The sequence below is a fragment of the Osmerus eperlanus genome, chromosome 2, assembly GCF_963692335.1.
Source record: "Osmerus eperlanus chromosome 2, fOsmEpe2.1, whole genome shotgun sequence".
NCBI lineage: Eukaryota > Metazoa > Chordata > Actinopteri > Osmeriformes > Osmeridae > Osmerus > Osmerus eperlanus.
Genome location: NC_085019.1, coordinates 10,151,963 through 10,176,472, shown reverse-complemented (window position 1 = coordinate 10,176,472; position 24,510 = coordinate 10,151,963). Strand labels below are relative to the sequence as shown.

At 42.8% G+C, this 24,510-nt stretch overlaps 1 protein-coding gene across 1 annotated transcript; it reads left to right on the top strand.

Annotated features, from left to right (window-relative positions):
- The first annotated feature begins 14,531 nt into the window (after positions 1-14,531).
- On the top strand, positions 14,532-23,886 carry cbx4 (chromobox homolog 4 (Pc class homolog, Drosophila)). The gene is made up of 6 exons (XM_062452284.1): positions 14,532-14,637; positions 16,621-17,080; positions 17,181-17,224; positions 17,866-17,931; positions 19,864-19,930; positions 20,749-23,886. Exons 2-6 carry the CDS (start codon positions 17,012-17,014, stop codon positions 22,153-22,155), a joined length of 1,653 nt encoding a protein of 550 aa, XP_062308268.1. The 5' UTR covers positions 14,532-14,637; positions 16,621-17,011; the 3' UTR covers positions 22,156-23,886.
- The last annotated feature ends 624 nt before the right edge of the window (positions 23,887-24,510 follow it).

Below are 24,510 nucleotides of genomic sequence, written 5' to 3'. Positions count from 1 at the left end.
GGGGGGAGGTGCTGTATGTGCGCATGTGCTGGAGAGATAAAAATGGTGTGTGTGTGTAGAGGAGAGACAAGATGCTGAGTCAGGTGGGGTGATGTATTGTGGAGCAGGTGTAGAGCGACCATTTCACACACCAGAGTCAACACAGCCGTGCACACATCTTTCTCCCAGTCCCTTTATCTCTTCCTCTCTATTTCTGGTTTCTTCACTTTCTCCTTTCCCATCCCTACTCATTCCCTTCCCTCGCCCTCCTGCTCTATTCTTCCCCTCCTTCCTCTCCACCTTCATATCTCTCTCATTCTGTGGAACTCCCCTCCCCCACACAGAGTGATGTGTGTGTGTGTGTGTCTCTGTGTGTAGCTCAGTCAGGAGAAGCAGCAGGGGAGGGATGTTCTTTGGGGAAATAGAGGACGTCAAGCAGTCTGCTTCTTTTGGAGAACGATCAGCTTCCCGTCGTCTCTTTCTCTCTAAGAATCTGTGATCTGTCCGTTCAGGATCATTCTCTCCCCGTCCGGGTGGCTGTATTATTATGATTTCTTTTCTACTCATCCCTCTGTTTTCTGTCTGACTTGCCTTTTCAATAATCAATTTGCTTTCGACTTTGCTTTTGTATCTCCTTCCCTTCGTCCTACCCTCTATCTCTGTCAACTCTGTCTCTCTCTCTCAATCATTGTGTTGCAGCAGACCAAACAGTCGTGATAATCTCCCACCATTACAAACCCCTTACGGAATACTCTCAAACAGCCTATTCAAAGCCAAGCCCTCCATCCATTTATCTCTCTATCCTCTTCATTTCCTTCCTTCCTCTCTCTCTTTTCTTCGTACACCCACGGTGCCTTTCAATGATCTTGCCCTCGCCTCTCGCGAATCGCTCTCCGGTCGCCGGGAAACAGCTTTTCTGCGCAAATATTTGCCTTTCATGAATATGCTGTCATTAAGCTCCTGGCCTAGGTGTGGGCGCAGCCCCTGTCGACATGTTAATTGCAGCTGTACAAGGGCCTCTTGCGGCATTCCTAGCCTGGAAGGAATCTGGCAGGACCACAGAGCTGGTACACAGACGGTCTGGGTCAAGACGAGACGAAGAGGAGCAGTGAGTGCGTGTGTGAGGGAGGGATGGAGAGAGGGAGGGAGGGAGGGAGGGAGGGAGGGAGGGAGAGGGAGGGAGGGAGAGAGAGAGAGAGAGAGAGAGAGAGAGAGAGAGAGAGAGAGAGAGAGAGAGAGAGAGAGAGAGAGAGAGAGAGAGAGAGAGAGAGAGAGAGAGAGAGAGGGGGGGGAAAAGAGAGAGAGAGAAATATAGATCTGGTATGTTTCACAAATATTCCCCTGAGGTGTGTGTAATGTGTCTACAGTCTGTGCAGTGCAAACAGTGTTTACAGTGTGTACATTGACAGTAAAGTGCGTGGTGTCAGAACACCTGGATGAAGACCAAGAGGCCATCCATGAAAAGGGGGATCAGAGAGACTTTCCATTTGGAGCGGGTGTCTGTTGCACAAAGATTTGTGTTGGGCAGCTACAAACTTGAATTCGATAAGGAATGCAGCTGTTGGAGCTAAATTAAAGTCGGTTGTGTCTTTCTTTTGCTCCATTTGTTGTCCTGGACAGCTTGGCAAGCCTGCTGGCTGTGGAGGCCGAGGGCTCTGGCACTAGAACGTCATCTGCCCCTGATGCCAACAGAACCCACAGCACGGTTAGAGATGGATGGAATGGGTTGAAAGTCAGGCAGATGGGCAGACAGGCAGAGAGACAGACAGGCAGATAGACAGACAGGCAGATCGAGAGACAGGTAGGCAGGCAGTCTGTCAGACAGATGGGCAGACGGGCTGGCAGCCAGACAGACAGAGTCTAATTGAACCACCACTCACCATTTTCTCCATTGTGGCTTGTGAATCCATGTGTCTCATATTCCTTTTATCCTGGTGACAACTGGCCTCTGAGAGAAGGCTTTGACCAGAAACTGAGGGCTGAAGGCTAAAGCATCACATCAGTCAATCACACAAGCTCACACAAGTACATACCGCTAGTGTCTATGTCCTATCTTATGTTTGTCTCTCTGCTGGTCTCGTCTTGTGAGTTCGTCAGTAGAGGCACTGGAGTGTCTCAGAGATGTGTACCTATAGACTATTTAATATGGATGCACTGTAAGTCTGCAAAGTGTATTCACGTGTGTTTGTGTGTGTGGATGATCCCCTCAGATTCTCTTCCTCCTGCACCTCTCCCCTCCTCCATCTATTACTCCTTCCTTACCCTCCATCTCTTCTTTTCTTCAGTATAATCACCCTCTTCTTACCCTCCTCCCCGTTTTCTGTACACCATCACCTTCCCACTCCTACCCCCTCCCCTGTCTCCCTTCATCTTGCTATCGCTCCATCTCTTCCCCCTCCCACCCTTCCTATCACCTACTCTCTTTCTCCCTCTATCATTCCCTCTCCTCCTCCCCTGCGCGTTCTCGAGGGGATGAACCTGTAATCGGTAAGGTCTATGAATAGCACAGAGCAGCTCTCACAGCAACATGCTCACCTTCCTGTCAGGACACCTCCCTCCTATCACTGTAAGCCCCCATAAGCAGCTGCACCAGCTCCTAGCCATACCCAGCAGAGCGTACACATTCACAGCAGAATCAAAGTGAATTTGAACTGTGAATTGTCATTGTTGTGCTGTGTCATTTGAGCTCTTCAAAATGTACAATTGTTCTGTGTGAAGCGTAAAGTTTTGTGTCGTCAGTAACCCAGGAATCATAGCCACCCCTTTCTTAGCAACTAACACATGGACAATTTCAAATTCATCCACATGCAGTCTTGTACCATGGTCTGAAATGAAATATCATTTCATAGATGAGTTTCCCTCCCTGGAGCTCCACTGCTGCACAGCACACCAGTCAGCGTGTGAAAGTATGTTCCATGTTGGTCAGCAGCTGCATGTGCAGTCGTCATGCTGTTACATGTCAATGGCAACCCGGCTACTGGTTGATTTCCTGACATCGGTGAGAGCATCACCGCTGTCTCCCCAGCAGCCACAGCAGCGTTTCAGGGACGTGGAGCTCCCTCCCCCCTCTCCCCTTCCCCGCCACCACCCTCAAATCCCTCTCTCCACAGGGCTGATTTCTGGATTAAAGAGGAGATTTTCACACCTCTGGATTGTGCATTGTGCTGTGGAGCTCAGGCATCTTTTCACACATCTTTTCTTCCTCAATGTTCATCCAGATGGGAGCCTTACACTGTTTACACAGAATTTATGGACAGGGTGGAGTTGGACGGTGCAGAGTATAGGCAGGGGTTTTTAGGGGCTTGTAAAGGGAGGTGAATGAGAGATTATTGCACTAAAGCCCTTTTTGAATGGGTTTTGGATGATATAGGGATGTGAATTTTCTGAAAAATAAAACATGATAACCAAAAATCTGAGCTTCTCATGCAGATTCCATTTCATAAAATATACGCCATGATCATGAGGCAGGATTATGTGCTTGGCTCAATACAATTTAAATGTGTTCTGTTCTTTCGGTTTACACATCATTCAGAGGCTAGATATTTTCATGTATTGTGGAACACTGGAAAGTCAAAGACTTGATGATGATCACAAATATTCCTCAATTGCCATTCAATCATTCATCTCCAAAGCCTAACTCTTCTGGTCAATTCTTCCTCTTTTTCTCCTCCCAATCTGCTCTCTCTTCTCTCTCCAGCCTCTGGCCTCACCTCACCTCAGCGAGCCTGCCTCTGATGTCCTGTTCCATGTTCCTCTGTGAAACGTTGTTTTGACGCTCCGGGTTCCACATTCCACCTCACAGCATTCCGACCTGACGGCCGGCAGGAAGAATCCAGGGTCTGTGATTATCCCATCATATTTCATTGCTACACTCTGCCTCTGGAATGTCTCTTTCATTTGTTTCAAGAGAGCTTTATTGTTTACCATGGAGATTTGCATAGATATATTGATGCATATGTCATTGATTGAATGATTGATAGTCAAAATGTTATTGATTTTGTTTTGATTGATCAATCTTGTGAGATTTACTTGTTGCCAACAGATGGTATGTGTTAAAGAAGATGGTGAAGAGGGAGAAGATGGAAAAGAGAGAGAGAAAGAGAGAGAGAGAGAGAGAGAGAGAGAGAGAGAGAGAGAGAGAGAGAGAGAGAGAGAGAGAGAGAGAGAGAGAGAGAGAGAGAGAGAGAGAGAGAGAGAGAGAGAGAGAAGAAAGAACATACAGTGGATCCTTGTAAAAAAATGTATGTGTTTTAAATGCATTAAAACGCGTGAATGCTCATTTAATGTCATACTCTCATACATGGTCAAATATAATACGATTAATCAACCTTTGTCTGCAGGCAACTTCCAGCCTATTATTTTATAGTAAAACCCCTTTTAATCCTTACTGCAAAACCTGTAGGCATACAAATACACACAATTACACACAACAATTGATGTCAGGTGTTGATTGCCTTAAATCAACAACAATAACTATGTGCCTCATTCAGAGGTTGAGTGTGTGTACTGTATGTGCTTCTCCATGACAGAACACCGCCTAGCTTGAAACGGAAGAAGTGTGTCTTTGTCAGTTGTTGAACTTTCAGTGTATCTCCTGACATCTGGCTAACAATCATTTCTCACCTCTCTCAAAACCATATGAATGTAGCATGCTCTCAAACAGTGTACACAGGACATCCTGAACAGTTGATTTGTTGTGTATCTTAGTCATTCACATCTGTGGTTTGTGACTAATGGATACCCCTCCCATAAGGGCTTACAACTCAATACACTGCAGTGAAATCATTCAATTCAATACAACTTTATTGCTGATTTAGGACAGGTGCCTCAGAAGTGAATTCTTGGGATTCAAACTTAACTGCACTCTGCACAATTTATATACCAACAAATATAGTTGGGTTATTATTGTAAGTATTGTTTATAAATAGAATTGACATATTCGTTTTTTTACATTTCTGTCATTTTCTAGACCTCTTTCTCTCTCACACACACGTGCACACTCTCTCCCACATGCAACCTCTACTGAACACCCCCAACCTCTATAGAATTGTCAACTATTAATGGTAACAAGCCAGTGTGTGTGTGTGTAGGTGTTTGAGGTTACAGTCTGCAGTGTGATCCAGATAATGGTTGTCTGTTTGACTGTGCTCTATGCACGTGTCTGCCTAATGGCTTTCACATGGCTGTAAATTAGAATCAGACTGAATATAGGCTCCCACTAAGACATTAGAATGCACTTGGCTGAGGACTTCTATTGACATCCTCCCGTAAAGTCAGGTTTTGTGTGTGTGTATTTTTCAGTTTGCAGATTCTCACATGCTTCGGTAGGAATATGTATGCATGTGTGTGTTTGAGTGTATGGGTGTGTGTATGTGAGTGTGTGCATGTGTCTGTGTGTGAGAGTATCTGTGTGTGTGGACTGTTGTTTGAATGTGAGTGGTGGTAACATGCAGGCAGCTCTTAACCTGAGCCTCTGCCTCATTAGGGCTGTCTCTGTTGCCATGGTTGTCTATTAGAGCACTCAGATTAAAGACTGATTTGCATGTGAAAGATGAAGCTTGTTAGAGAAGGAGAGAGAGGCTGAGTGTGTCTGCTTGTGTGTGTCTCCTTGTGTGTGTGTGCGCACCCACGCAAGCAAGAGAGTATGTGGTTTAATGTTTGTGTTTGTATGCAGGCACGCGTTTTTATGTAGATATGCATTCTGTGCATGCTTGTGTGTGGGCTTGGTTTTGCAGTCTAACCTTTGTGTGCACGAAAAAGACATCCAAACATGACCACGTAACAGCATCAGCACAGCCTTTCACAAACAGACAACACACATAAGACACACACAAAATGTCCTAACCGAGTGAGAAGAACAGTGCAAGCTTAGCATGTGAGGGATAGAGTCTTGATGCTTCAGTAGATATCAGGAAGAGTTCTGTGAGTCTACTGTGGTTTCCCTGTGTGTGGGCCACAGCAGACCACAACAGCACTGCACACTGTAAGCTGACAGCTGCCTTCTACATATGTAGGCCAACGCATCTGGCTTGCTCTCCCTCCATTTCACTTGTTCCCCTCCTCTAATGAATAGAGAGAGCTTGAAGGAAGAAGTGAGGAAGGAGGGAGCAAAAAGGGAGAAAGGTTTTAAACTAATCTTGTCTTGTGAAGTTAACAACTTATTAGAAGAGGAAAGTAAGTGTCAAAAATAAGAAAGAGAGTGTGAGTAGAAGAGATTGTTGTGGATGGTGAGGAGTTTTGTTGTTGAGAGAGCCAGAATTGGCTTTATAACTCCCTGTGCACAGTCTCTTTTATTTCTGACACTGCTTCTGCCTTTCTCCTTTCCCCTCTTTGTCTCTCCCCATCTGTCCAATCAACCTACACCTGACCGTTCATGAAATTCATTGGAAACCAAAGCATTTAGGGAAACAGGTTTAGCCTTCCCCTCTCTCTCTCTCTCTCTCTCTCTCTCTCTCTCTCTCTCTCTCTCTCTCTCTCTCTCTCTCTCTCTCTCTCTCTCTCTCTCTCTCTCTCTCTCTCTCAGTCTGTTTTTCCACATGATTCTGACTGACTCATGTTTCCCACAACAAGCCTGATGTATAATTGTATTTTGTAGTAGTTTGTGTATTCAAGGTCACACCGTGCAACACTTTACAGGGTTGACAGACTACTGATTATGCCCACGGGGGGTCTTTGGCGTTCCAAACCAACACGTAGGCCTATGTACATTCCCAATCGAAAATAATTTTTACAATCTGTGATTGGCTATAATAAAGGATACAGTCTGACACATTACATCGCGTATATTAACAATAGCCACCAAGACCCGCAGTCTAAATTCTAATAACAGTCACTGAAGAGCCTGGAATATTCCGCGTTAAGAAACTCAATTGGCCACAGGCAGCAACAGACACAGAATACCCATGAATATTAATATGGGGTACACGGGGGAGGTTGAGGGCACGCGAGGCGCAGAACCAAAGCCTCCTCCTCGCCACAGATAAACTGGGAGAGGAATAGGGATGATTACACGCATGGTTTTTCACAGGCATTCCCCAAATCTCATTTTCCGTAGTGCATTTTAATGGGCTCTACGCATACACACCTTCTTCTCCTTTAGTCTCTGGGTGCTGGCGAGGGTGTGTGCCGATAAATTCTCTCCATGAGTGGATTTTTATGCTTCACGAGAGGGGCTTTGTGTTTTCACGGTTTTTATGCGAGAAAAAGAGCCTTATTGTCGACCTTTTGTCTTTGTAATGTGTCCGATATCGATGTAACCTTTGGCAGACAAGACAAAACAGACCTGCTGCATATACGTAATGTGATAGTCATGTTAATCATACAAAGACATTGATTTCAACCAAAATAATAGATTAAATTAGATTAGATTACATTATTAATTGTTCAATTTGAAATGTTCGGAATCGCCAATTCGGCTTCCTTGTTAGTGTTGGCTGTAATTCAACCCCAGAACATAACACACCAGGGAGTGTTTAATCAAACTCATTCTGTCTCTCAATAATTAAATTCCTCCAAAAAAGAAAGCCACAATGAAGTCATGTCAATATAACTTTGGAAAAAGCAAGGGTCATCAGTCTGGACCTCAGCTCCCGTTTTATTGCATCATTTTATGACTACATCAATGTAACTGTTTACTATTTACATGCCTTTCACAAGCAATTACTCTATAATTACATCGTAATGACTCAGTAATAACACTTTTGTTCACTCACCATTCACTTAAAAAATATACTGATCTGTATGTGGCAATTATACAGTAATTAGTGCTTTAAATGTATTGAGGTTCTTTGAAAGAAACATTAACAAAGTGTGGAAGAACCAGATGGATTTTAAGTGGTCTTTTGTGATAACACCAACTCTGCAGGTTTGCTTTGTCAATGTCAGACACAAACTAACAAAATAGGATAAAGCAGTGACATTATCCTTTGAAAGAAACATTAACGGAACTGATACTGTATGTGATATAATGCTTGAAATGAGATTTTCTTCAATTGCGTTTGTGCTTTTCCAATCCAACTCCTTCTGGAATCTTTGCACCACATGCTAGTATCACTGCTCCTTTACACTGCCTCTTCACAGTTACTATAGAGACAATGTGGAAGTCATGCCTGGCTGAGAGGCTGAACTAGCTGGTTTATACTGTGAGTCTTTGTGTTTCAGACTACCAGACTGTCAACAGTATAGACTTGTGAATGTACTGCGAAATGACCCTTGGTTGCCCAGCCACAAACATGTGCTCCTCTATCTGCTAGTGTGTCAGCACCGCTGTAAACAACATATGCTTGCTGTACCAGGAAGACGTGGGCTACAGATCTGCTCTCTGTGTATGTGTAACTATGTGTGTGAGTGTGTATGTGTGTCTGCGTTTGTGTAGAATATCTCTAATGTGACCTGCAAGCCACTTACAGCCAGTCAACAAATATCAGGCAACATCTGGTGTGTTTGGGTGTGTGTGTATGGGCATTTGCAAAGGTGTGATTGGCACCCTGCTTGTGTGAAAGAAAAGCAGCAGATCATGCCATAGCAAATTCACACCTTTGGTAAATTTATCTTCAGATCAGATTTAGCTAAGTATAAAGGATGTGACTTTGTCAGGTGCAGTTGTCCAGCTTTGCAGGCAAAAATCTTTTGTACGGTTGCGTTTAATCTGTGTGAATATAATTCTCTATCAATCAGTCTGTGTGTTTCATCTGTGTTTAGACATCATGTTCAGAAATCTAATTCAAAATGCATCAAATAGCCTGTTTTCTCAGGCCTTCTCAAGACAAAGGGGGCTTCTGTCCAAATAGAGTGTCCGAGACCAGGGAGTCTAGTGAGAGAGCTCCCCAGGAGAGGGGGCTCTAGATGTAGACACAGGGAGACAACACTGGGCGATTGTCAAGCTTAGAGTATTCTCCAGAGTAAAGAGGCAGAGGACAATGCTTAATATGAAGAGTACTGTATACAATCTAACATACACATCATTAAAATAGAACACACTGCTCCAAGCATCAAAAACTACAAACCATTCCTTGACTTTGACCACTGAATTATTGTTGGAAAAAGGCACTTCTGGTCCTTGATTTTCTGCTGTACTTTCTACATATACAATTTTTATGTCACGGATTAAATGAATAAAAGGTGAGGTAAGTGTAAATAAACAACACAAGCAGCTGACGAAGAACTCTGTCTTTTCTCAAGCTACCTCGAAGCCAGCTGAGCAGTGGTGAAGAGCATTGTTAGAAATGATAAAGCTCTAACAAATGCAGAGGCCATATTACACACACAGTAGACTGTGTGTGATGACTTAACTGAAGGATCGTTAGTTGTTAGTGTTTTAGACAGAGAGCCTCAGGCCTCCATTCTTTTGATAAATGACTGAAAATTAATCTTTAGTTATTTTGCGGTGGTGGGTTTGGTGAGCTCTCTTCCATTCCCTCGTCGTTTCTAGTCCCACTCCCTGATTCCTGGCCAGTCGGAAAATCCTGTGAAATCCATGTAATGATTACAGCCTTTTCCAACTCCTCCCCTTTTAGTGGAAGTTTCTGAGTTGTAAATAATGCAAGACGTCAACTAGTTGACAGGATTCTCCACAGGAAAAAACTATAAACAAACACTCACACCCAGACTTGCTAACAGACGTGAACTCACACACACAGTTATACCATGTCAAGCAGAACCGACATCCAGTTTCATACACTGAGTAGAGGCTTTTCTCCATTGTGAAACATTCTTTAGTTTTTTCAATAATCTTTAAATCCAGCAGAACAACCACCTTCTTCTAGACAATACATTGCTGATGGTGATCAATGGGCAAACCTTTGAGAATCACCCTACTAGTATTCTTAAGTAAGGGTGTAAAATGGTTAACATTTTACATTTATGTTTACAAAATCAAGAATTGAAAAACAAACCTCATAAATTTGAGAGAAAAAGATCTTTAATACAAATACATTTTTGTGCATGTGTTTGTTTGCGTGAGTCTGTGTTTATCCCATCTTTGAGACTGGTGTATGAAATGCAGAGGGTCTCCCATAAAGACAGGAGTATTGATTTGTCATTAGGCTGAATGGGAGAAAAAATCTATAGTCTTCCTTTTAAATAACCATCACACAAAGACACGAGAGATATATCATAAAGAAACAATATTGAACAGAAACTTAGGATAACACACACCCCACTGTGTGAGTGTGAATGTCATAGATATAGCTACAAAAGCAAAAAGGGTGCCTTATCTACGGCTCTGCTGAATCAAACCATTTTACAGGTACAATGCCAGCTGTCAAATACCTAGAATTGTTGTTGGCTGGTCATGTGAGGCCACTGGTTTAGAGAGTGTGTTGATGTGTGTGTTGTGTGTGTGAGAAAGAGAGAGCAGACTGTATACTGGCTGTAATAGACTTCCCTGGTGGAATTGTGACAGTACTGATGTCACCGTCCGCATGCAGGCACATACAGTAGCTGTGTCAAGCCAATGAGTGATTGAGGCACACATGAGCACCACAGTCTGAATGAATTCTGACACGCAAGCCCTAGACCTTCAGCTTCAGGTGAACTGAAATGGAAGACGAGCAGAGTGGAGTCTAATTCTACTATACGCGTAGCAATGTCTGCTGTGTCTGTCAGTGTGCATGTGTGCCAATGTGTATGAGCACAGAATACAGGAAGAGATTATGTGATTTTTGAAGCTATGGGAACATAGCGGACAAGTTGATAGAGGGATAGAAAGAGAGAAAAAGAGAGAGAGGGATATAGAAAGAGAGAGAGAGAGAGAGAGAGGAACAGAATCCTGCATGCCTTTGTTTCTGCATGGGGATCTAAAACTGCAGAGGATGGCACTTTCTAAGTGATTGTCTTTCTTGCATAAAAAAAACATCAAATGCTCTATCCTCCTTCGGTTATCTCCCAAAATTTAATACAAGTCTGAAATCCTTATTGTCCTCTCTGCCCCCCCCCCCCCCCAAAAAAAATCCTTATCTCCCGACCCCTCCTCTGAACTCCTTTTTGCTCTTCGCAGCCAATCAAAATCCAAAATGAGTTATAAAAAACCACCAGGGTGGTTGGCAGCGCGGCGGCATTTCCATATAGATGGCTCGACACATTAAACTCGTCTGTCTGTACTCCATCCATCCAACCGCCCTTTATTACACTTAGATGGAGAGATGGTCTTTTTCATCTACATCATCGACTTCTAACATCCCCTTTCACTCTCTCTATCGCTTCTCTCTGCCCCAGACACTAGATTGTTTTTAAACCACCGCTAACCTACAGAGTGAACCCAGGTCTGATTCTGCTGCTTGGTTTATTTGTGTTCACGTTGATGCAGTTGGAGCATTGTGGTTGTTCATGGGTTGAGGGAAGGTTTTGGTCGGCAGGAAAATCAGCAGCCAGTGTTTTTGCTATGGCAAGACAAAAAGACAGCTTTTTGTCACACAGCTCCAGGGCTTGTGTAAATTAAAATGCAATTAAAAAGAGGCAAATAAGCTCTCCCCAGAGATGAGGCAAGCGATGGAGGGTGGGAGCAATGGAGGGTGGGAGGGAGCAATGGAGGGAGAGAGGGAGGGCGGTAGGGAGGGGGGGAAGGGGAGGCAAACAAGTACCATATTATACACTCAGGATAAGAGCCTATGTCACTCATCATTAGCATGTTATTAGGCTAGGCGTCTAAGTCAGAGTGTGGGTGATATGAAAACTGAAGCAAACTGTAGCGGATGTTATTCTCATGTCGGCCTAACAGAGAGGTAACAAAAGTATGTTTTAACAGTTTTTTTTTACCATCGATTCTGTTTTTATTGGCAACTATTTGTGACCTACATTGTATAACCCTAATAAGGATTTTTTACAAGCTGTGCTCTACAATATTTACCACTGGCAGGGAAATCTATGCCAGACAGATAGTCCATTCTCAGACACCGTGGCCCAGACTGCACAGTGTCAGGCTCAGTACAGTATTGACAGGACTGCTGCTACGACTGCATTCCTAAGGATTCCACAGCACACCATCACAACCTACCCCCTTCTGCCCCCACCCACCACCACCCACAGAGCCCCCCTCCAGCCCCTTAGCCCTTTGGGAGCGTGGGGCTCTACTACCAGGCCACCCCCCCCCCCTTCCCTCATACATTTTTACCCCCACCCCGTGCCCTCCAAGTTCTTCAAACCCCTCTCTTTGGCTCCTGGCTAGGGGGGGTAGAAGAGGTGAGGTGGAAGGGGGGCATGTGCCCCACACAACGGCAGGCAGGAGGGGGAGCCCACCCTCGTGGGGGCACCCCTCTCCCTAGATGAGAACCCCCCTCCCCGCTCACCCCCCCCAACTCTGCCAGCACCACCACAACAATGACCGTGACAATGACACTGGAGAAGGAATTTCCTCTTCCTCTCCCTGCTCCCCCCCTCCCTTCCCCTGTCACACAACGTACCACATAAAAAATCCTACAGCGGGCCCTGGATTAATGGTTTCCTAAAAGCCTTCATTTGTTACAATTATCATAATTAAACATCTGTCTGAAACCAACAAAGGAAAGAGAAATGTATGTTTTAAGACATGAGTGCCAGGAGTTGTATATTTGAAAATTGCCAAATTTGCTGTCTAAAAATGAATGGCTTGTCTACAATGATCACAATGTCTACAATAGGTACACAAATTCAAGGCCTTCAAACTACAACTTCACCCTGAACCCTAATCTATAATAAACCATCCAATTCAACAGGGCTTTCCAAATAAACATAATTCAATATTGTCAGCATATGTAGGTGGAAGATGCCCCCCACCCCAAGTAATTCCATTGGTTTGTGTGTGTATTTATGTGTTTTGTGTGTAGCCCTGCAACATCAGTCTGTTTGAAGGGAGGGGGGGTCTTAATAACCCCCCACTGGGCACTGTGAGAATGGCTGTAGGGCCCTCTTAACATTTTTGTAATGCTTCCCCTCCCTCTCCTTCTCCAACCAATCCCCTTTTCATCCATCTCTCTTTTGATGGGTAAATCAGACGGACACTTGACCAGGCTCCACCACGCTGATACCGCTCTGATATCTTCTCTCTCTTTCTATCTCTCTCTCTCTCAAATCTCTCCCTCTTTCTTTTTACATATTGTCTCCTCCTTACATTCACTTTTATCCCCTTCTCAGTATGCCCTTAGCACTCCTTTATTTCCAAGAGTACACACTGTGTCAGTAACGCCCCTCTCTTACCCAAGTTGGCACTCTTGGTACTGTCAGTGGTGGCACCCTCTCTCACCCCCCTTCCCTCCCAGGAGAGAGATCATGAGAGAGAGAAAGAAATAGAAAGAGAGAGATAAAGGGGGAAGGAGAGGGGGAGGGAGGGAGAGAGGAGAGAGACAAGAGAGTGAGAGGGAGGGAGGGAGGGAGGGAGGGAGGGAGGGAGGGAGGGAGGGAGGGAGGGAGGGAGGGAGGGAGGGAGGGGGAGTTGTGGGTGATCCGCTGTGTAAAGGTCAGATTCTGTGATCTCACACAGGGCCTCACTGTCTCAGAATCCCTGTGGTGAGGGAATCAAAGATCACAGCTTAGCCTGACCCTGGCCCTGCCAGAAACACCACACACACACAAACATATGTGCACCTACCCACAAACATATTCATACACTCACATACAGCCTATAGCCAAAAGTAAAGTGTGTATAGGCCTACACATACAGAAAAAAGTGATTTGCTTGCTTGTACACTCATAGACATAAATAAAGGCCTGCACGGCTCTTGGCATGCACGTGTATATTGCTCACAATCACACGATTACGCGCACCTAGATTACTTAAACACTTTCTCCTAGGCCTGCTGGGTGATCGTTTTGCGAAATGTTTTAACGTTAACTTTTTGCATATAAATAAACTAAAACCTGCACAGAAAGTATTTATGGGTTCGCATTTATGATGAATAGTACTTTCTGGTGGCGACGGCAGAGTGTTTCTTCCCATCAGCTCCATGATAAATGTTCTGTTCGTGACGATGACCTCGGCTTTGATGGTCAAGGCTTTTCATTCCAGGTAGCTTCCTCTGTCCAGGCCAACATTCCAACCACAGCCGCAACAACATTTGACCTTGATCAGCTACAGATAGCAGAATGTATTTTTTTTGTTGACATTTTTGCTCTGTTTCTCACTCGGCTCATTTTCTCTTAACTCACATTAAAGTCTGATCCTCTAAGCAATACATTAAAGCATTTGAGTCAACTTTATTTAAAGTGTTATGAAGAACAATTACACAGAATTCGAGTTTTATAAATAATAAATAAAGGCCATACTTCAATTTCTGAAAAATAATCCGTCTTTGTTCAATACACAACTGAGAAATTTGCCCTTTGAGAAATTTGCAAGAGCAAGCAATCACCGAGTTGGCCTACATGTTATTGTATACAATCAGGCTGTCTCCACAATTGTTCAATAGGCTAGAGAACGTTTGAATATAATAATGACTCTTGTCTAGTTCCAAGCCTTTCCGAGGACAGCCTCGGAAATAATTAGACCTAATGAAGACAATCTACAGAAAGTGTGAAAGCGCAACAATCATGTTGGTCAAGAACAGACAGCGTGTAAGAGGAAACAAATCTTTCACTTAGGTATGGTATGAATGCATATTTATTCTGTCACTGAGGAACTACCGCAGGCTTGTGTGATGAAGTCACAAACATCCACAACTGTCACCGTGCATGGTTTACCTTTAACCGGTATGACGCAGTAAAGCTTTATGCTTTGAAAATACTTGTACATAGTGTTATTATGCTAGATAGGCCTAAATGTTACAAATTCTGCTTGTTGGAATTGTTCGTTTCAACTCAGTTGTAGGCTATAGCACCCCAAGGGTTTAGGGATGGTGTTGAGTTAGACGGCTGCAACAACGTTAATGGTAATACTAAATGTAGCCATCTACTTCAACATTAACCAGCATTTAGCTTACCAGTAAACGCTGGCACATCCAGAACTCGGGTTGCGTTTGGATATAGCCAACAAAGGGTTGGTCTCTACTGAACAATTTAATCCCTTAAGTAGGCTACTGGTATCATGGCTCAATCGAACAAATGCAGACTGATAATGTAAGAGCCAGTAACAACAAATGTAAGACATTTCCGAAAAGGTGATTCTATTGTAACACTTTACGTGCCAATTCGTGTTACAGGCATTTATTTTTTGGATGTTTTCCAAATAAAGACATTTGCTTATTAGAGGGGAACTTGAGCTCTACCTGTGACATTTGCTCATATTGGCAACATCCAAAATTGGATTATAGCTTCCCATATCCCTCAACCCTTCTGCTGTTGCTAGGGAAGCAGGGCGTATTCGCCCCCTGACTGCAATTGAAGGACAAATGAAAAAACACAAAATTGCACGGTGCATGCTTCCATCGTCGACTGGTTTTACAATAGGCGATATCTTATTGGTACCCACTATGTATTTCTAAAGTGAGATGTGGGTATTGATAAAGTAATGGTGAGAAATTTCGCTCCTTTAAATCCATTACCATATATGGAAGGGGAGCGCTGTATCGTGCTTGTTTGCAATAGGCTGGCTGTTGCCGCTCTATGAAGGTTTATCTGTTAACCCTTGAAGGGCTGAATTACATTTTTAGTGTTTTAACATAGGCTACATAACCTTTAGATTTCAGCCCTATTTTGCACTTAAGAGTCAAACCCATAGGCTACTTAATCAACACACCAAATCATTTTGATGCACATCTCGGCTAATACAATGTTTACATGCAAATCAGAATGATCACCTGTTCCAAATGCAGTGCCCGAATCGATGAAGACGTTATTTCTCATCTATTCATTAAATAATTGTCATAGACATCGTGAATGGTGGTTTCCACAAGGTGTATGGCTAGTTGATGAAATTCGCTTAGGTCAAGGCTATTTATCGTGAACAGTAGGTTAGGCCTAATGATTGTGGACATTTTAAACGTTATGGGTTTTGGAAAGGGTAGGCCTACCATGAAGTTGCCAAGCTCGAGTAGGACATAGCTTTCTGGCATCTGTCAATGTTCAAATGGCATTTGTAAACGTCCAGAGGACATGACACTGGTTTCAGTGAGAGTGTAGTATGACCTATATTTGCAGTAAACCAATACAGTATAGTGTCGTTTTTTTCTGAATGCAATATTGGGTTTGTTAGACAAAATACGTTTTTTCAATGTCTTTCAATCTTAGCATATCGTCACATTGGTCTGTCTGTACCAGTTAGAGTTAGGCATTTCATGAATAAAAATATCTAAGGTAATCCACGATAGGCCTCGATGTTGAAGGTCTACTGTCAGATTCGCAGAATTGACAAACTATTGGATTAATTGTAAAGTTTCGTGAATCAACCCGTGGCAAATATTTAGGTAGAAGATATGCATTTAGGCAATTATGAGACATTGACGATATTAACTGTAGGCTAATGACGTTAACTTAAACATCTGTAATGTGATAGCAGTTTGAGTTTTGAAAATTTGCTTAAAGTTTAACCAACAGCATTAGACATAAATTGCACCTGGCATAACACCAATATGTTATTGCCTTACTATTTTAGGCTGAATGTATGTATGTCATAGTAAAACTCAGGGTTCGCAACCTAAACCGTTTAATATAACTAACATTTCTTACAGAGCACTTAACCTATTTGTTTCCTGTGTAAGGAATACGCTATAGCATTTTTATTTTCATATCCCCAAGCAGTCCAACTTTGCTCTCAAACCATGAGCAGAAAGGATAACCTCTACGAGCTTTCACCTCCCCCTCATGGTCCTGACGTCATGTGGCAGGCTACTGCACAGTGCAGCGCAGCTACTCTGGTGTGAGTATCGTCCTGCTTATTGCCTGTGAGGACCCCGAAAGAGCGAGAAAAGAGTGAGTGAGAGAGAGAGAGAGAGAGAGAGAGAGAGAGAGAGAGAGAGAGAGAGAGAGAGAGAGCTAGCGTGAAAAGGGAGAGGAGTGGAGGAGGGAATACAGTTTGGTTTGATAGCGTACAACTGGAAAACTACTAAACCTTGAGAACGCACGGAGCGAAGGCATCAACTGTTCCTATATTCCAGTCTCGGTTCGCTGAAACCGGATTCAAACGAGAATGGAACTACCTGCAGCCGGAGAGCATGTCTTTGCGGTTGAAGGCATAGAAAAGAAACGCATTCGGAAGGTAACATTAACGTCAATGCAGATTTTAAGAGCTTTCGGCGCCACAGCTAATGTTCATTTGGTTTTCAAGTGGCTCATCAATATATTTCTCTCTCCGACAGGGTAGAATAGAGTATCTGGTGAAGTGGAGAGGGTGGTCTCCCAAGTAAGTAGACACAGTTATTTAGAATGTGATTATGATTTTGCACTGTGGGAGTCCTACAGTATATGTTTTTCTCAAAAATCCCTCTCGCCTGATATGGGTACGCGCGCGCTAAAGCGAGCGAGTGTGTGTCAGTGTAGCCACGGATGCCTTCATTAATTTATGCGAGGGAAGGGGGTAGGCACAGCCATGTAATCCCGTTTTAATTATTTCTGCACTGCCAGCGAATTTACGAGACAGTGGTGCTAAAATGGCCGACTGTAACTCGGTGCACCGAAAATATTGGAGGTGCAAAGAATCTGTCTTCCAAATTTAACTCCTACACATCATATCATACTTGAGACATAACCAGGCTTTCATTTCTGTAGAATGCGTGAGATCCGCATGTATTGGAATGGATTTCCTTAGCCAGATGCACTAAATCACCCACATAATCCATTAGTTTACAACAACTACGGGCGTTATTATAAAAACGCGTAGCCTAGTATAATGCATATCAGACCAATTTGATTAGCAATAGCACGACGTTAACCAACATTAATGAAAAGGGGGACAGCAATGAACACACATTTTGAGCAGTTGTGTCAGTAGCTAAGTTGTCTTTTACCCCCGTGGTCAATTGACATGTTTGTTTGTATCTGCAGATACAACACATGGGAGCCGGAGGAAAACATCCTTGACCCGCGCCTTCTCGTCGCCTTCCAAAACAGGTGAGACAGACTTTGTACATGGCCTAGAAGCCCCGAGCTGAGCCATGACCTTATATAGTCATGGGAGGAGGGGCGGTGTAGCAGCACTGTTATGGATACCCCCACACAGGCTATATCCCACGGGGGAAGTGTTTGAATGCTGCTTGTAATAATTCAAAAGACATGCTCACGGAAGGATTTGACACGCGCATATGTTGGCTAATGTTTGAAATGCAGCATTTTGTTGACGACTGCTGGGTTTTGTGTCAAGGTTAGGCCTGCATTATAGGCCTGGGAGCTGGAATAATGGTGAGATGATCAGTTTTTTGTGTCCCATCTGCGTGTTTGTTGTAACATGCAATAAATGCAGTCATATAATTAAACATTAAACCTACAGTAGGCATGGTTAACCACTCCCTAACGGTTTATGTTGGGTTTACTGTCGGGAGACCATGGTCAGTTGGGAGTGTATAACATTAGAGTCTTTTAAAATTAGCTGCATTTATTTCTGAGACAATAGCATTCAGTAATGGCATAGCCGCACAGGCATGACACTGACTTCGACTGAAAACTATTAATTGCCTATTAAAAATGAGTTCTTAGACCCTGTTCGAATGCAACAATATAGGCCTAATAGTCTATGCTTCGGATATAGCGTGCTTTTGGCTTAAGGAAATACGCCTACATCACGACACACAGACATGATTGTGTAAATGATTACATATGTTGCTGTCGTTATATCTCAATAATGTGACGGAGCATTGTGTCCGGTCGACTGGTTCTATCCCACGGGCGTAGGCCACCGACCTTGTGTTATTCGGGCAGTGGTACTGGGCTAGGTCGACGAAATACACGGGGGAGGGAATGCTATCACATTATCCGAAAACACTCATTGATATCCAATGCTCCCCAGCCTTTCTGCAACAGTAGCCAGCCTAATATTCCCGGACCCCCGCGGCCTTGCCTGCACGTGTGTCAGAATGCTACGCGGTGAACTCCGCTCGATTCAACGCGGTTTGGGGGGAGGGGAGCCAATGTGGGAGGCAGCAATTGCCAAATCTTCTGTAACAGAGGTCGACCCTGTACATCTCGTGTGTTAAATCATACACGGTCACATATGTGATATGATTCAAGAAAGTTTACATTTTGGTTTCAGTGCCTCCTTTGTCAGATAGCATGTGCAGGCAATGGTACATTAGAACGGGCAGCAATGGTCGATTTCAGTCTGCGGCGTCACCCAGTAATAGGTTATGAGCAAATAATTACTCAAGGTAGGCTATAGCTTGGAAAATATTTCAATAAAGACCGGCCTAAATAGGATGTAATGAATACACCCCTCCCCAACTACAGTGTTTGTGGAGTTATTTAGTTCCTGATTGTTACTAATTGCATAACCACACTATCAAATCAGCAGTTAAACATTAAGACTTTTTCCTGTTAATTGCATACATATGTGTGCATCTCAAACACCCCTCATGACCCTAATTAGGATTTAAAATTACTTTTTCAACCATAGAAAATGTCATATAGGTTTGCAAGGAAAGATGATGTTGAAGAGAGAGAGATTCTCCTTGCTGTAGCCCTAATTATTTTTTTTCCCCATAATGAGAATATGGAATAGGCTGTGCGCCTATTCCATAGGCTATGCAAATAAGAAAGACTATAATGCTTTACAGCAGGTCACACTTGGGCCTTCATTAGTCTTCCTAATCAGAATTCCACTTTCGACCTTGACTAGATCACATTTCTACAATGTACCTGAAATGTCGGACCAATTGTCCTAGCAATGTGATTTGACTTACATTTGGTTTTATAATAGAGTACATTTGCATGTAGTTGATAAAATATGTATTTTTGTTAGTCAATTAATCTTTTTTGTTGGCTAAAGATGATGCTTGACAAAAAATACACCACAGCTTGTCAACAGAGGTAACATTGATTTTGTCTTTACAGAGAAAGACAGGAGCAGATGATGGGGTATCACAAACGGGGCCCAAAACCAAAACATCCTTTAGTCCAGGTAACAGTTCTCTTCACACATATGATTTCACCAACATCTGCTGTATTTACTGCTGTTTACATTATGCTGAAAGCAACCAGCTTAATTTAGCATTCTCCAAAGAGAAAGATTGAAAGAAGGAGAGAGAGAGCTGGCTCCTATGTCAGGTGTTTTTGAGATACTCTCATTATGGCTGTGGTTATTTTGAGTACATTTGCATTAAGGGGGAGACAGAGATTGGGTCCTCCAGCTGGTCTGCTCTACAAACTCATCATGAAACACAGGTTGTTGCCTGGGGTTATGGAAGTATTGCTCCAGTGCATTCATTTCAGTGCTTTCATTTTTGTCTAAGGGGGGGGGGGGGGCATGGAGGTCAACAGATTATTTATTCCAAAAACAGACATTAGTTTCCTGTGGCCTCAAGTGTGAGACATGGATGGTTCTTGACTGGTATCCTAGCATATTTGTGAGTGAGAAGGCCTAGTTCTGTAACTTTCATGAACACCCTGTCAGTACATTTAGTCATTTTAGTTAAGAGACATGCAGTTTGACAAGTCTCTTAACCCAATTTAACCCTGACTCCATATTTACTCATTCTACACCAATTTTTAGAGACTGTGTTTTAAGTATTTCTCATGAATATGTTTATTGGAAAGAGGAATTTATTGACTCCACACTGGCCATTTTAATAATGATCATCCATGCCTGAACCACCCAGACTTGAGTAATAATAGTTCACATCGTTCAGTTGAAGAACTAGATTTCCAATACTTTTAAATGTGTTTTTGTCCATAAAAACATGTGATGCTGATATCCTATCCTATTTGTCTCTCTTTTAGGTTCCATCTTTTGCCCGGAGATCCAGTATCCCAGCCGGTTTTGAGGAGACATCCCAGGATGCAGAGAACCGCCTCAAGTCTGACCTGGTCCAGATGCAGAGGTCTCAGCCCCAGCAATATCAGCTGAACAGCAAGAAGCACCACCAATACCAGCCCAACAGCCAGGAGGTCCCCGCTGACCAGGTAGCCAATGGGAAGAAGAAGTACTTCTACCAGCTCAACAGCAAGAAGCATCACCATTACCAGCCTGACCCCAAGATGTATGACGCCCAGTCGACCAGGCCCAAGGAGGTCAAAGTTCAAGAGGCAGTCAGCAAACCGTCTAATCCTGGTTGGAACCTGCCCCCGGCACTGCAGCAGAAATGGGTGCGGGACAAAGACACGGGCTGCCTGAGCAAAGTCAAAGACCTGGTTGTGGAGACCAAGAATCCGCCGTCCAGCCTCAGTGAGGGTGAGAGCGAACTAGCCGTAAAGCCTGGCCCCAAAGAAGCATCCCTACCCAGTGCCCTCAGTAGCAAGATGAAGATAATCAAGAACAAAAACAATAACGGACGCATCGTCATAGTCATGAGCAAATACATGGATGGAAACAAGGCTCAGTCATCAAAGGGTAAACAAGAAGACCCAGAAGGGGAGGAAGAACAACAAAACACCAAGCAGTTAGAGAACTACCCTTCGGACAGATCCAAAACAACTGGAATCTTGCACCAGGACTTCAGTGTCCCAAAAGAGATCTGTAATGGAAGTTCACCCCCTGCTGCAGAACACCCGAAAAAATGCTGCCCAAAGGACAGACATTTCTCTAAACCTTCTCCGAGTACAGCGGAGGAATACAACACTGAAGTAGCTAGGGGTCAGGCGGACTTACCAGATGACCTGCCCCTCCAGCTAACTCCCAGGTCTCCCCCAACACCATGGGCAATGGACACCAGCATCCCTACACGGACGACAGTGGACCACATCCGGATCCCTTCGATCCCCTTTGACCGGAAACGGAAGCTGTCTGAGCCTGTGGTGGACAGGAGTGTTTGTAAGAAGGTTCTCAGCTCCAGGAGTCTCAGTGTGCCCAGTGCTGCACTATCTCCGCCCCAGGACAAGCCAATGGACCTCCATTGCAGTGGCCCACGCCTGAGCAGTGGATGTGAGGTTACGGACACAACTAGTCAGGACGAGCCCATGGACCTTAGTTGTCCAAAGACCAAGAAACAACCTGAGCTAGAACCAGCACCAGCACCTGAGCCTGATGTTAAGACCTCAATGATTGTGGGGGAGGAGTCTGAGAGAATCTCTGAGAGGGCGAAGGCAGTGCCTGCCCTGACATTTTCACCTTTCATGGGAAATATTATCATCACGGATGTTACTACAAACAGTCTAACTGTCACATTTAAGGAATATGTTCCTGTATAAATAGCTCTTGGACAACATCAGAGTTCTTGAGGGAGTTGGGGGGGGGGCATGTCAATATGTGTACAAATAATTAAAAAAAGAAGAAAAAAAAGAAGAATTAACATTTTGTATATATGGAAAAATGTATAATTTATCTTTCAAATCAATATGTTTCTTATAATGCTTTATACTGTAACTCCTCTGATGTAGAAATGCCAAGAAAGTGCCCTCATGGATTTGAGTGACTGCATTCAGGTGGATTTAATTTACCAGTATAAAGATCTGTTGTCTGTTGACAACAGATCTTGTCTGTTGTATGGAACTTCAGGTGTAATGGAATATATTTTGCTGTTGTTTCATAAAGGTGCTACAAAAATACTCACCAAACCTATAGCCTGAGATATATGAAGTTTTATAGATATTTTATACTTAATAATGGCAACTATTTTGGTCCAAATAAAAGGTAGGCTTGAAGTAGTTAATTGATGATCACAGTGATCCAAGATCAGTTTAAAAGCACTTAACTATATTTGCATTCTTGGTTGAGTTTTTCATCCCTCTTAATGCTTTTCAGTATAATCTAGTACAGTGTATTCAGTCTGAGTCAGGTGCCTACTATGTTGTTTGGTTTGTGGAGTGTAGGAGGAATTAATGGACGATGCAAATGTAAAATGTGGTTGTAGTATCTAGCACCCATATTGACTCTACCCACTAATGAAAACATCAATGACTGCATTGTGTTTCAAGTACTTGTTAATTTATACTCCAGTACTTTTAAGACCCTTTTAAAAGTTGATTCTTAAAGGTTTAAGACAATACAGAAACTAATTAACTGAGTGTGAGATAAATGTTTATTTTATTGCTTAGCGAAAGGTGTATGTGTAGTAATCATTATGTAAATTACCTCAACAATGAATTGTGATGGACTGAGTTTCTTCGATCAATACTAAATTTTATCCATACATGCAAATTCTGATTTATATTTTTACAGTAATCTGGTAATCCAAATTGTGAGTTTTTTTTAATGCTATAGATCGATTATATAATTCCAGAAAGCCAATATTTGACCGTATATGCATTTGAGATTCCTATTAACGTTTGAATTTTACACTAACACATATGTATCTCAGCCAGCCACAAAATTAGCTTTACTCTGATCTGAAAGATACATGTGACTGATGAAAGTTCAGCACAAGGGTTACTTAAGGGTTACAGGTCTTCTTGAACACTCATCTCTTAATATCCCTCTTCTAGGTGACAAGGATTTTAAGATTAGCATATACAATTCAATGAGCACAAGCTTGATTATCACAAATGAATGCTGCTAAACATGAAAGTGTCATAGTGTTTCCTGTGAGAGAATTAGAATGTAACCTTGATTTGAGTCAAAATGACTGCAAGCCAATGACTACACACTGACTGCAAAGCAGTATGATTTCTATAACAGAAATCTGAGATTTTTAACGTATACATGGTAATGACCATACTAAACAGCTATATATTCTCAATACTGTACTGTCCAATATATATGTAAAATTCCTGTTGCATCAAAACCTTACAATAATACTGTTAATCCATAACATTTGGCATTTCAGAAAAGACAATGTGTCCTTTTGTTGACATGACTTCCATGCACTTGGTTCAAAAGGCAAGATGTTTTCTGAAAAGGTGGGGCTTTGGGTGGAGCTGGTCCTGTCTGTTGGCACAGCTTACTCTGGTATGTTTCACAATAAAGCTAGAGAAATGACCTTTCCCTGACGTTGTCTGATGTTGGTATGCTGTGGAACCCTGCTGTGTGCTATACAGTGTTAAGGGTGGATGAATTAAGGCTTTGTTACACTCAGTGTGGGAGACATTTCTTTATTTGCATGTTGCTGGCATACAGGCATCTTTTTGTACCCTCAAGTTACCTAAAAATATAGAACTTCAAAGTATATTTACAAGGTCTTCCCCATAAGAGCTTCTGTAAGTGTCATAATGTTTTAATGAGTTATTTATTTAAATTATATTAATCCCCTAAAACACTTTCTGTCACATTTTCTGTGGCAGAGTGACCTCTTAAAGGAAGAAAAGGTCACGTTACATAAGCACAAACAACACAGAATCATCTGTGTTGCATAACTCAACCAACCACTTAATTAAAACTTTACTATCCAGCCAACACATAACTGTAAAGTAAGGACAGCATTTAATAGGACAGCATACCTCACTGAAATACTCAATTAACATGTTACTGCCATGCCCACTTCTATCATAAAGAAAATCTTAAGTAAGTTAAATCTATGGATACTTAAGACATAGGGTCGTTTTAAATGAATCATATGAACTTAAATGTGTATTACTTAAATGATTTCCATTTCAAGTACACACATAGCT